Source organism: Hypanus sabinus, chromosome 21, assembly GCF_030144855.1.
Source record: "Hypanus sabinus isolate sHypSab1 chromosome 21, sHypSab1.hap1, whole genome shotgun sequence".
NCBI classification, from domain to species: Eukaryota; Metazoa; Chordata; class Chondrichthyes; order Myliobatiformes; family Dasyatidae; genus Hypanus; species Hypanus sabinus.
This window is the reverse complement of record NC_082726.1, coordinates 910,452-924,201: the sequence shown is the minus strand read 5'-3', so window position 1 is coordinate 924,201 and position 13,750 is coordinate 910,452. Positions and strand designations below refer to the sequence as shown.

Genomic DNA, 13,750 nt, shown 5'->3' with positions numbered 1-13,750 from the left:
TACGGAGGTCCGACAGCCCATGAGCCTCCCCCCTGCACATGGTGCCCAAAGCAGCCGGGGGTTGGAGACCATGCGGCAACTACTGCAGACTGAACGAGGCTACCACTCTAGACCGCTACCCTATGCCACACATACAGTATTTTGCAGCAAACCTGCATGGGGCAAGAATATTTTCCAAAGTAGACCTCGTCCAGGGATACCATCAAATCCCGGTGCACCCTGAAGACACCCCCAAAGCAGCACTCATCACCCCGTTCGGTCTGTTTGAGTTCCTCCGAATGCCATTTGGCCTGAAGAATGCCGCACAGACGTTCCAGCGGCTAATGGATGCAGTGGGACGCAACCTAGACTTTGTGTTCAGCTATTTGGATGACATCCTTATAGCCAGCAGTTGTCGTCAGGAGCATCTGTCCCACCTCCGCCAGCTCTACTCCCGCCTGAGTGATTTCGACCTCACGATCAACCCAGCCAAATGCCAGTTCGGTCTCAATACCATCGACTTCCTGGGCCACAGGATTACCAAAGATGGGGCAACACCTCTGCTCACCAAGGTAGATGCGATCCGCCACTTTGCCCAGCCCAACACGGTCAAAGGCCTGCAGGAGTTCGTTGGTATGGTGAACTTCTACCACCATTTCCTCCCCTCAGCAGCCCGTATCATGTGCCCTTTGTACACCCTGATGTTGGGTAAAGACAAGGACATTTCTTGGGATGCAGCTGCTTTTGTTAAAGCCAAGGAAGCCTTGGCAGGTGCCGCGATGCTGGTGCACCCCAGAACAGACGTTCCAACCGCCCTCACGGTGGATGCATCCGACGCAGCAGTCGGTAGGGTGCTGGAGCATCTCATCGAGGAGCGCTGGCAACCCCTGGTGTTCTTCAGCAAGCACCTACGACCACCCGAACTCAAGTACAGTGCTTTCGACCGGGAGCTGTTGGCACTGTATCTGGCAATCTGGCATTTTAGGTACTTCTTAGAAGGCAGGCCGTTCACCGCGTTCACGGACCACAAACAGTTGACTTTCGCGTTCATGAAGGTGTCTGATCCCTGGTCGGCTCGCCAGCAGCAACATCTGTCCTACATCTCCGAGTACACGACGGACATCCAGCATGTCTTGGGAAAGGACAACGTTGTGGCGGACGCACTCTCCAGACCAGCTGTCCAGGCCCTGTCCCTGGGGGTGGAATATGCAGCACTGGCAGAGGCGCAGCAGGCAGACGACGAGATGCCCAGCTACAGGACCGCGGTCTCGGGTTTGCAGCTGTAGGACTGTCTTGTAAGCCCAGGTGAGAGGACCCTCCTGTGCGACGTGGCTACCGGCCAACCTCGCCCCATCGTCCCAGCAGCCTGGAGGTGGCGAGTTTTCGACTCCATACACGGTTTGGCGCACCCATCTATCAGGACAACCGTCCGGCTGGTCTCCAGCAAGTTCACGTGGCACAGATTTCGCAAGCAGATCAGTGAAGGGTCCAGAACATGCGCGCAGTGCCAAACAGCCAAGGTGCAGCGGCACACTAAAGCCCCACCGCAGCAGTTCGAACCCACTCACCGGAGGTTCAACCACATTCATGTGGATATCATGGGCCCACTACCAGTGTCCCAAGGAGCATGGTACCTTCTAACTATGGTAGACCGGTTCACGAGGTGGCGAGAGGCGGTCCCACTCACCGACACATCTGCTGATTCCTGCGCCCGAGTGCTGATTGCAACCTGGGTAGCACGCTTCGGGGTACCAGCCCACTTTATCTCCGACAGAGGTGCCCAGTTCACCTCCAGCCTGTGGTCGGCTGTGGCCAGCCTGTTGGGGACGCAGCTACACCACATAACTGCCTACCACCCACAGTCGAACGGACTGGTGGAATGCTTCCACCGTTACTTGAAGTCAGCTCTCATGGCCCACCTGAGAGGACCTAACTGGGTGGACGAGCTTCCCTGGGTCCTGCTTGGAATTCGTACAGCGCCCAAAGAGGATCTGCACACCTCGTCAGCCGAGTTGGTATACAGCGCACCCCTGGCCGTCCCGGGAGAGTTCATACCAGCCCCATGGGGGCAAGAGGAAGAACCGCAGCAGTCCTGGACAGGCTACGCGAAAGGCTCGGCAACCTGGCCCCCGTACCAACTTCACAGCACCGACCCATGTACCCAAAGACCTGCAGAACTGTAAGTTTGTCTTTGTATGAAGGGGCGGACACCGGGCACCGCTACAGCGGCCGTACGAGGGGCCATTCAAGGCGATCAACAACAACATACAATGTACGTTCTGGACATTGGGGGGAAAGAGGAGGTTTTCACGGTGGGCCGACTCAAACCAGCCAATGTGGACTTGGTGCAGCTGGTCGAGGTTCAGGCACCTCAGTGCAGAGGCAGACGGCCAAACAGAGACTGATCCAGACTGTGGACATTAGGGGGTGTATTGCCGGTTCTGGGGGGGGGGGGGGGGGTGGGGTTATGTGGCGACCCACTTTCTGCGCAGGCGAACCGGCTCACAAATAGTCAGTGTGTGGGGGGAGACTTTGGTAATGCACCTCTGACATCATTTCTGCCCAGAGAGGGTAGGCGCTAGGGATTAAATGCCAGCGCCGCAAAGTTTGAATAAACTAGTCTCGAAACGACTTACCGACTGCGTGTCGTTATTTCAGCGCTGTGTGTAGCACATCGCTACGCTGTATTATTTTTGGTTCTTTTGGAAAAATGCCCTTTCAAAATGAAGAAGAGGAGCAGGAGTCGGCCATCAAACCTGTTCATTAAGTTCCTGGCTAACCTGGCTGTGGACACAGCTCCACCTACCTACCTTTTTCTCATAACCCTTGATCAGCTGGCAATGCAAGTATATATCTGTGTTTTAAATATACTTACTGAGAAAGTCTCTACTGCTTCCCAGGGGAGAGAACTCCACAAACTGACTACTCTCTGAGAAAAGCAGCCTCTCCTCATCTTCAGCCTAAATCTGTTGGAGTTTTTTGAGGGTGTAACAAGGATGTTAGACGAGGGTAAGCCAGTAGATGTTGTGTACCTAGATTTTCAGAAGGCATTCGATAAGGTGCCACACAGGAGATTGGTGAGTAAAATCAGAGCTCATGGCATTGGGGGCAGGGTTTCAACATGGATAGAAAACTGGTTGGCAGATAGAAAGCAAAGGGTAGCAGTGAATGGGTGTTTCTCAGACTGGCTGGAGGTGACTAGTGGGGTACCACAGGGCTCTGTATTGGGACCACAGCTCTTTACGATTTATGTCAATGATTTAGATGAGGACATTGAAAACTATATCAGCAAGTTTGCTGACGATACTAAACTGGGTGGCAGTGTGACATGCGAAGAGGACGTTAGGAGAATACAGGGAGACTTGGATAGGCTGAGTGAGTGGACAGATACTTGGCAGATGTCATTCAATGTGAATAAATGTGAAGTTATCCACTTTGGAAGCAGGAACAAGAGGGCAGAGTATTGTCTGAACGGTGTAGAGTTAGGTAAGGGAGAAATGCAAAGAGACCTAGGAGTCCTAGTTCACCAGTCAATGAAGGTGAATGAGCAAGTGCAACAGGCAGTGAAGAGGGCAAATGGAATGTTGGCCTTTGTTACAAGGGGAATTGAATACAAGAGCAAGGATGTTCTTTTGCATTTGTACAGGGCCCTGGTGAGACCACACCTGGAATATTGTGTACAGTTTTGGTCTCCAGGTTTAAGGAAGGACATTCTGGCAATTGAGGAAGTGCAGCGTAGATTCACTAGGTTGATTCCTGGGATGGCAGGGCTGTCTTACGCAGAGAGATTGGAGAGATTGGGCTTGTACACGCTGGAATTGAGGAGATTGAGAGGGGATCTGATTGAAACGTTTAAGATAATTAAAGGATTTGATAGGATTGAGGCAGGAAATATGTTCCAGATGTTGGGAGAGTCCAGTACCAGAGGGCATGGATTGAGAATAAGAGGTCAGTTATTTAAAACAGAGTTGAGGAAGAGCTTCTTCTCCCAGAGAGTTGTGGAGGTGTGGAATGCACTGCCTCGGAAGACGGTGGAGGCCAATTCTCTGGATGCTTTCAAGAAGGAGCTGGATAGATATCTGATGGATAGGGGAATCAAGGGATATGGGGACAAGGCAGGGACTGGGTATTGATAGTGAATGATCAGCCATGATCTCAGAATGGCGGTGCAGACTCGAGGGGCCGAATGGTCTACTTCTGCACCATTGTCTATTGTCTATTGTCTATCTAGTCACCCTAAATCTTAAGGCTAGGTCCCCTAGTTCTACTCTCACTTACTAGTAGTAAGAACTTTCTTGCCTCTCTATCTTATCAAAGTTCAAAGTAAATTTATTATTGAAGTACATATATACAATGCAGAGATTGATTCCATAGAAAACACAGACATAGAAAACCTACAGCAACAATACAGACCCTTCGGCCCACAATGCTGTGCCGAACATGAAATTACTTTAGAAATTACCTAGGCTTACCAATAGCCCTTTGGGTCATACTCAATAAATCCACAGAATCAATGAGAGACCACACCAATCTGGGTGCTCATCTACTCCTTTCTTAATTTCATGTTCCTATAAGATATCCTCTCACTGCTCTGAATTCCAGTGAGTGTAGTTGCAGGTGACAATCTCACCTCATAGGAGAACCCCCTGATCTCTAGAATCAACCTGGCGAACCATCAGTATATCTTTCCTCAATGAAGACAACCAGAACTGCACGCAATACTCCAGATGTGGCTCACCAGTACCCTTACAGTTGCAGCAAAACCACACTGCTCTTAAATACAATCCCTCTAACCATGAAGGACAACATTCCATTTGCCTTAATGATAGTCTGTTGCATCTGCAAAACATCAGCAGTCAGTGTTAATGACTCCCAGCTTAATCTCTTCCTAAATGTACACCTCCTCTATTGTTCCACTGACCAATGGATTAGGGAAGGCTCCTGCTCCCTGGATAATTTGGGCTCCTGCTTCTATTCCCACTCCTGTTCCAATGCCACTTACTCTGGTAGCCAGCTGTAGATCCAAGATCAGTCACTGAAGGTGAATGAGCAGGTGCAGCAGGCAGTGAAGGCTAATGGAATGTTGGCCTTTATTACAAAGGGAATTGAGTACAAGAGCAAGGAAATCCTCTTGCATTTGTACAGGGCCCTGGTGAGACCACACCTGGAGTATTGTGTACAGTTTTGGTCTCCAGGGTTAAGGAAGGACATCCTGGCTGGAGAGGAAGTGCAGCGTTGATTCACAAGGTTAATTCCTGGGATGTCTGGACTGTCTTATGCAGAGAGGTTAGAGAGACTGGGCTTGTACATGCTGGAATTAAGGAGATTGAGAGGGGATCTGATTGCAACATATAAGATTATTAAGGGATTGAACAAGATAGAGGCAGGAAATATGTTCCAGATGCTGGGAGAGTCCAGTACCAGAGGGCATGGTTTGAGAATAAGGGGTAGGTCATTTAGGACAGAGTTAAGGAAAAACTTCTCCCAGAGAGTTGTGGGGGTCTGGAATGCACTGCCTTGCAAGGCAGTGGAGGCCAATTCTTTGGATGCTTTCAAGAAGGAGCTAGATAGGTATCTTATGGATAGGGAAATCAAGGGATATGGGGACAAGGCAGGAACCGGGTATTGATAGTGAATGATCAGCCATGATCTCAAAATGGCGGTTCAGGCTCGAAGGGCCGAATGGTCGACTTCTGCACCTATTGTCTATTGTCTATTGGATCAGACCCTCCCAAAATGAAACCAAAAACCGACCAAAAATGAGTGATGGCAAAGTCAGGTGAAAAGCAAAGACATCACAGCACGAGTTGGTTCAGGAGTGGAGGGAGGCAGATGAGGAGAGGTATTGTGGAGAGATATTGAGGGGCCAATTCCTACCTGTCCAGAGCTTTGCTGTTTCCATGGATCTGAGGCCCTTGGTCCAGGTTTCCCACTGAAGGGAGCCTCCTCATCATTCCCTTCAGAAGGTGAGGTCAGACACAGACGTGGCCACCCCTCTTCCTTCACATGTGAGCTGCAAATGTCTGTGTCTGACTTACTAGTGGGAGCCCTCTCCCCTGGGCTCTGCTCGCTGCCACTGGTTAAGCTGCTTGTACTCATGCTCATTTTAATTTCAGCTACGATCTGGTCGATGTCCTCCTCCACGTCCTCTGGCTCTGCTTCTGATTTGTGGTGGTACTGGGACTGAGTGCTGGACTGTGACGGGCAGTAACGCCATGGGGTTCCTTCACTGCTTGCTTCTGCTTGGGTTTCTGCAGGGTCCTCTGGTTTTTGGACACCAACACGTTCTTCAGACCCCTTCGCCACAGTTTGGCAGACATCAGATTTTGCACAAGACTCCACAGTTTGTGGGCTATCTTCGTGCTCATCCACGATAGTGTGAGACTCACAGCTCTCTCCTGTGCATCCAATGTCATCCAGGTAACTGTCCTCCTCTGGACAATACCTGATGTAATAGGTCACCCCCTCCTCCTCCGGCACTCCCTCCTCATAGTCCTCCTCCTCTGGCATGTTGTTCACATATTCAGAACTTGAGTTACCATCACCATCGCCTTGGAGATCGGCATCCATGGCAACGGGACAGGCCTCCTTGCCATCCTGCTGCCATTCCTCGGCTGTCAGGTGCTTCAACTGGTGCGGCCGACACAGACGGTCGGAGCAGACCTTCAAGCCCGGCTCCACAGAGCCGCTTGCCATTGTGCATTCACCAGCCACCAGCAGTTGATGGATCCTCACATTCTGCCCTGCTTCTGAGAGGCAACCTGTCACAGATAAAACATAGCAGCCTTTAACAGAGGGAGTGGTATTAACTAGAGACACAAGCGCTGCGTTTATCAGAACATGCAGGGGAGCTCTTCCAGGTAGCAAAGCAGAGTCCAGGTGCCCATAACAATCTCCATACACAGGCAGCAGCGCAGGGACAGACACGCTTCACAAAGACCCTCACTGCAGCAAGGTTGCTCAGTATGCAGCAGACCCACTCTCCTTGCAATGGGACCAGGAAACTTTAAACACAATAGAACTTACTGCACTGCAGCTTGACACCTGTGTCCAACACTCTGACTACCTCCCAACCCACTTATACCCTCGCCACCCAATGATCTCCCCACACCTGCCAAAACTGCCCACCTGCTGAAGCCCTCCCACACTCATTAATTCCCTCCCCACCCACACCAGCTGATCTGTCCCCACCTACTGATCTTCCCCACCAAGCCCCCCAACCCTTTGAACCCCCGCCTCCCACCCATCAACACCCTCTCCATAAGGTGTTATGTTATCATGGTGAAGAGATTCTAGAGAAGCTTCCTGATCATTCCTCCCTCAGCATCCCCAGTGTTGCCAGTGCCCCCTTTCAGAATCCCCCAGCATCTCCGAGTGTTCCCAGTACCCCTCCCAGCATCCCATGTCCTCCCTGCACCCCCCAGTTCCCAGTGCCCCCTTCCAGAATCCCCCAGTGTTCCCAGCACCCACCCCCAGTTTCCCAGTGCCCCTTTCCAGCAACCCCAGTGTTCGCACCACCCCCATCTCCCATAGTTCCCGTGCCCCTCCCAGCATCCCCGTGTTCCCAGTGCTCCACACCTCCAGGGTTCCCAGTGCCCCAGCATCCCCCAGTGTTTCCAGTGTCCCCCATATTCCCCATTATTCCGATTGTCCCCACAGCATTTCCCCGGTGTCCCTCAGTATTCACCAGCATTCTCAGTCTCCTCCAGTATTTCTCAGCATCCCCTAGTCCTAGTGTCCCGCCATCATTGCTTTAGTGTTCCCAGTATCCCTTCCTGCATTGCCCCTAGTGTCCTCCCCCCAGCATTCCCCCCAGTGTCCCCAGTTTCCCCAGCACCCCCTCCATATTTGCCCAGTACCCCCATATTCCCAGTGTTCCCCTGCATTCTGCCAGTGCCCCTCTGCATTGCTTCAGTATTCCCAGCACCTCCCAGAATTCCTGTATTCCTCTAGCATTCCCTCAATGTTTCCCCGTATTCCCAGTGTTTCCCCCAGTGTTTCCCAGTGTCCTTCACATTCCCCAATGTCCACCAGTAACCCCCCCAGTATCCCCAGCACCCCCGTGTCCCCCAGCGTTTTCCGGTGTGACATGCTACTCCATGAACAGTGCAATTCCTTCAGTCCACTGGATTAACCTACATATGTTTAAAGCTGGGTGAAAGGGAACATTCTCTGGCGAGGGCTGTGGTGAGAATTCTGTACAATACTTGCAGCCTAAAATATTGACTACACCAGCTGGCTGGTCACTATGGAAACAACCATGGCTTTGATCTGTCTATCATAGACTCCTGAGCCAAGGCATAGCATGAAACTGTACTGAGGAATACAACACCACCATTACCAGCTCGATTTTAATCTCCACACTGTGGAAATTGTGGTCAGAACACTTCACTGTAGCCTCACTGTTGTGTCTCTGCTCACCAGGAGATATAGCAGCCTTATCAACATACACATTCACACACATACACACAAACAATAATGAAGTGGCCTACAGGGAAGAAGTCATCTCTCTGACACAGTGGTGTCAAGAAAACAACTTCTCCCTCAATGTTACAAAAACAAAGGCGCTGGTTATGGATTACAGGAAGAATGGAGACGGGCTAACCCCTATTGACATCAATGGATCTGGGTTGATAGGGTAAACAGCTTTAAGTCCTCGGCATCCACATCACTGAGGACCTCACGGGTCCGTACACAACAGTTGTGTGGTGAAAAAGGCACACCAGTGCCTCTTTTACCTCAGACAGTTGAGGAAGTTTGGTATGGGCTCCCAAATCCACAATTGAGAGCATCCTGACTGGCTGCATCACTGCCTGGTATGGGAAATGTACCCCACTTAATCACAGAACTCTGCAGAGAGTGGTACGTACAGCCCAGCACATCTGTAGTTGTGAACTTCCCACTATACAGAACTTTTAGTAAGACAGATGTATAAAAAGGGCCTGTAGGATCATTGGGGACCCGAGTCACCCCAACCACAAACTGTTCCAGCTGCTACCATCTGGCAAATGGTACCGCAGCATAAAAACCAGGACCAACAGGCTCCGGGACAGCTTCTTCAACCTGGCCACCAGACTGATTAACTCACTGATTTGAGTGTATTTCTCTATTACATTTTCTGTTCTATTTATTATAAATTACTGTGATTGCACATTTAGAAGGAGATGTAATGTAAAGATTTTTATTCCTCATATATGTGAAGGATGTAAGAAAATAAAGTCAATTCAATTCAAACGCATACACAGTCTCACACACACACACACACACACACACACACACACACACACACACAGACACCCTCCCCACCCCCGATCTGAGCGAAAGTATAGAATCAGCAATGCAGACCAACCAGAATCCTGATAAATAATTCATGGACCTTACTCTCATGACAAGCAGCTGTGAGGGTCTCATCACCAGCCTCCACTTGAGTTTCATTGTAACACTCGATGACTGATGGACAGTGCAGGTAGTCCAATCATCAACTGCAATCAGCTGAGTACTGTGACCATCTTTGATTAGATTTCATACTTCCCACATCCATGATGTTCCCTCTGCCACACAGGAATCAGTCTCATACACAGAGCGGGTGGACAACGTCACACACAGAACTGGGTGTATGGAGAGTGGAGGCCAGGATAGGTGAAGTGGAGATTGGGAGGAGAGGAGTGCAAAGCTAAGCAAGTCTGGTGTGAGTGGGATTGGAAGCGGAGCTCAGACCAGGACACAGCTAGCACCAGCCAAACAAAGCCAGGGGTCCAGGGAGGCCCTTGATTTAGCAGGTTGGAAGAACAGCTCTTATAATTGGGTTGTCCTCTGGCTCGTGCTCCTGTGCAGACAGAAGGGAAATAGAAATAATCCTGGAAACTACAGACTAATAAGTCTCACATCAGTGCTAGGTAAGTTGCTGGTGAGGATTCTCCAGGATAGGATTTGTGAAAATCTGGAAAAGCATTAGGGGCATCCAACATTGCTTTGTGCAGGCAGTCACGTCTTACACACTTGAGTTTTTTTGAGGAGGTGACAAAGTTATCAATGATCTTAGTAAGCCATTGAACAAGGTCCCTCATGGAAGGCTCATCCAGGCGGTTAAGATGTCTAGGATCCACAGAATCTGTAGTCTGATTCAGAATTGGCTTAGTCACAGAAGACAGGGGCAATGGTCAATGAAAGCCATAAGACCACAAACATAGGAACAGAATCAGGCCATTTGGCCCACTGAGTCTGCTCCACCATTCCACTTTGGCCGATTCATTAACCCTCTCACCCATTCTCCTGCCTTCTTGCTGTAACCTTTGACGCACTGACTAACCAAGAACCTATCAACTTCCTTGTTAAATATACCCAATGATTTGGCCTCTAAAGCTAAGTGAATTCCATAGATTCAGCACCCGCATTCCTCATTATCTCTGTTCTAAACAGACATCCCGCTATAATGAGACTGTACCCTCTGATCTAGACTTCCCCCCACCACAGGAAACATCCTCTCCACATCTACTCTATCTAAGAACTTAAATATTTGAGAGGTTTCAATGTGATCCCCTCCCATCCGCACATTCTTCTGAACTCCAGTGAGGACAGGCCTAGAGCCATCAAATGTTCCAATTATTTTAACTATCATTTCTGAGGTCATTCTTGTAAACCTTCTCGGGAACTTCTCTAAAATCAACACATCTTTTCTTAGATAAGGGGCCTAAAACAGCTCACAATACTCCATGCAGTCTTAGAGATATTCAGAAAGCCTCAGCATTACATCCTTGCTTTTGTGTTCTAGTCCTCTCAGAATGAACTGCATTTACCTTCCTCACCACTGACTCAACCTGCAAGTTAACCTTTAGGGAATCCTACATGAGGACACCCTTTGCACCTCGGATTTTTGAATTTTCTCCCCTCTTAGAGAATAGTCTATGTTTTTATTCCTTCCACTGAAGTGCATGATCATACACTTCTCTACACTACATTCCATCTGCCATTTCTTTGCCCATTCTCCTAATCCTAAATCCTTTGGCAGATTCTCTGCTTCCTCAAAGCTACCTGCTGCTCCACTTGCCTTTGTAACATCTGTAAACTTGGCCACGAAGCTATTAATTCTGTCATCCAAATTATTGACATATAATGTAAGAAAAGCAGTCATAACACCAACCCCTGTGGAGCACCACTAAACACCGGCAGCCAACCAGAAAAGGCTCCCATTATTCACAGTCTTTGCTGCCTGCCAGTCAGCCACTGTTTTATCCATGCTAGTATCTTTCCTGTAGTGCCATGAGCTCGTAGCTTGTTAAGCAGCCTCAAGTCTGACATCTTTTTAAAGGCCTCTGTAAAAATCCAAATTAGGAACCTTGACTCTCCTTTGTCTATCCCGCTTGTTATTTCTTCTAAGAGTTCCAATAGATCTGTCAGGCAAGATTTCCCCTCAAGGAAACTATGCTGACTGCAGCCTATTTTGTCATGTGCCTCCAAGTACCCCGAAACCTCATCCTTAATAATTGAATCCAAAATCTTCCCAACCACTGAAGTCAGACTAACTGGCCTATAGTTTCCTTTCTTTTGCTTCCCTCCTTTCTTAGAGTGACATTTGCAATTTTCCAGGCTGCTGGGAGCATGCCAGAATCTAGTGATTCTTGAAAGATCATTACTAGTGCCTCCACAATCTTTTGAGCCACCTCTTTCACAACCCTGGGTTGTCATCCGTCTGGTCCAAGTGACTTATCTACCTTTAGACCTTTCAAGTTTTCCCAGCACCGTCTCCTCAGTAATAGTAACTTTTGCCTACTAACACTATTGAACTTCTGGCCTACTGCTAGAGTCTTCTGCAGTGAAGACTGATGGAAAATACTTATTTAGTTCGTCCCCTATTTCCTTGTCCATTATGATCTCTCCAGCAACATTTTCCAGCAGTCCGATATCTACTCTCACCTCTCTTTTACTCTTTATCTGAAAATACTTTTTGGTATCCTCTTTGATATTATTGGCTAGCTTACCTTCATATTTTATCTCTCCCCCCTCCCCCATGGCTTTTCTAGTTGACCAGATGGTTTTTAAAAGTTTCCCAATTCTCTAACTTACTATTAATTTTTGCTTTTGTTTTTATGGTGTCTTTGACTCCCTTTGTCAGCCACGGTTGCCTCATCCTCATTTTTGAAACAACTTCTTTGGGATGAATCTATACTGCGCATTCCACATGTAAAGGGGGTTTCTTTTTTTTCTTTGTTACTGTTGGGAAAGGGTTTCCTTTTGTTAACTAGCAGGAATGCTAATTTACTGATAACGAGAATGGTATTCCTTTGTAAACCAAATGGGGATTAATGTTCTTTCTTCTGAGTCTGTAAGCTTTTGTTGACGGGCTTTTGGGCAGATCGGCGCGAGGGGGTCGAGAGAGAGGACGCAATGCTCTAAGCTGGGCGAGGATCGGACCCCAAAGGGGGGTCTGAGGCCGGGAGAGTCTCCGAGGATGGGGGGGGGGGGATGAAGCTAGATGTGCTTGGTTGACCACTCGGAAGGTCCTGAGCTGTTTGGAGAGTCGAGGAGTTCGGAGGGTCCTGAGCTGCGAGTCGAGGAGTTCGGAGGGGAGCGAATGGTGGCCAGAAGACTTCAGTAATTGAGCTCCAACGGCTGTGCACGAAGTGGTTTGGACTTTGATAAGTTTGGCGCCTTTTCTTTAATTTTCTCTTCATATATACTGTATCGTTATTAATCACTTAGTTATAGTAACCTTTATAAATTGTACTCATTTAATCGCATATGGTGTACTGTCTGTTTTTGGGCGAGGCGGGAACATCACACAGCATCCACACCAGCTGATTACCCAGTTTGGCGGGGCCGAAGGCTGCTCCCCCTAGACGAGAACAAGCTGAGCGAGCCTGAGGCGACCAAGGGGGTTACAAACATTATTTATTTATTTAGAGATACAGCAGGGAACACGTCCTCCTGGCCCAACAAGCTGCAACCCATCTATTAAACCCCAGTCTAATCACAAGACAATTTACAATGAACAATTAAGCTACAAATTGTAGGTCTTTGGACTATGGGAGAGAACTGAAAGGATATACTTTGTGTCGAAAGGACAGGCAGGAAGGCATAGATGGTGGTGTGGCTCTGTTGGTAAGAGATGGAATTACATCTTTAGAAAGAGGTGACAGAGCATCAGAGAATGTTGAATCTTTGTAAGTAGAGTTAAAAAAAAAACTGCAAGGGTAGAAAAACCATTATAGGAATCATATATAGGTCTCTAAATAGTAGCCAGGATGTGAGATGTGGGGTTGAGATTGCAAAGGGAGCTGGAAAAGGCATGTAATAAGGGTAATGACACAACTGTAATGGGGGACTTCAATATGCAAGGGGATTATGAAAATCAGGTTGGTGTCCGATCACAAGCTGAATGCCTACAAGATGGCTTTTTAGAGTAGCTTGTGCTTGAGCCTATTCAGGGAAAGGTTTCCTTAGATTGGGTGTTGTGTAATAACCCAAACCTTATTAGGGAGCTTAATGTAAAGGAACCCTTAGAAGGCAGAGATCATAATATAATTGATTTCATACTGCAGTTTGAGAGGGAGAAGAATTAGTCAGACGTATCAGTATCGCAATGGAATAAAGGGAATTACAGAGGCCTGAGAGGAGCTTGCCGAGATGGACTGGAGGAGGATATTGACAGGAATGACAGTAGAGCAGACATGGCTGAAGTTTCTGGGAATAGTTCACAAGGTGCAGGATAGATATGTCCCACAGAAGTTGTTCTCAAATGGCAGGGGTAGGTAACTGTGGCTGACAAGGAAAG

At 48.5% G+C, this 13,750-nt stretch overlaps 1 protein-coding gene across 3 annotated transcripts in view; it reads right to left on the bottom strand.

Moving 5' to 3' along the window:
* apba2b (amyloid beta (A4) precursor protein-binding, family A, member 2b) overlaps positions 1 to 13,750 on the bottom strand; it is a 90,117-nt gene that overhangs the window by 38,920 nt on the left and 37,447 nt on the right. For all 3 annotated transcript variants that reach the window (XM_059945839.1, XM_059945840.1, XM_059945838.1), the window contains one exon: positions 5,857 to 6,740. In XM_059945839.1, coding sequence (XP_059801822.1) covers positions 5,857 to 6,675 — 819 coding nt within the window. In that variant the 5' untranslated portion in view covers positions 6,676 to 6,740. The remainder of the gene's footprint in view (positions 1 to 5,856; positions 6,741 to 13,750) is intronic.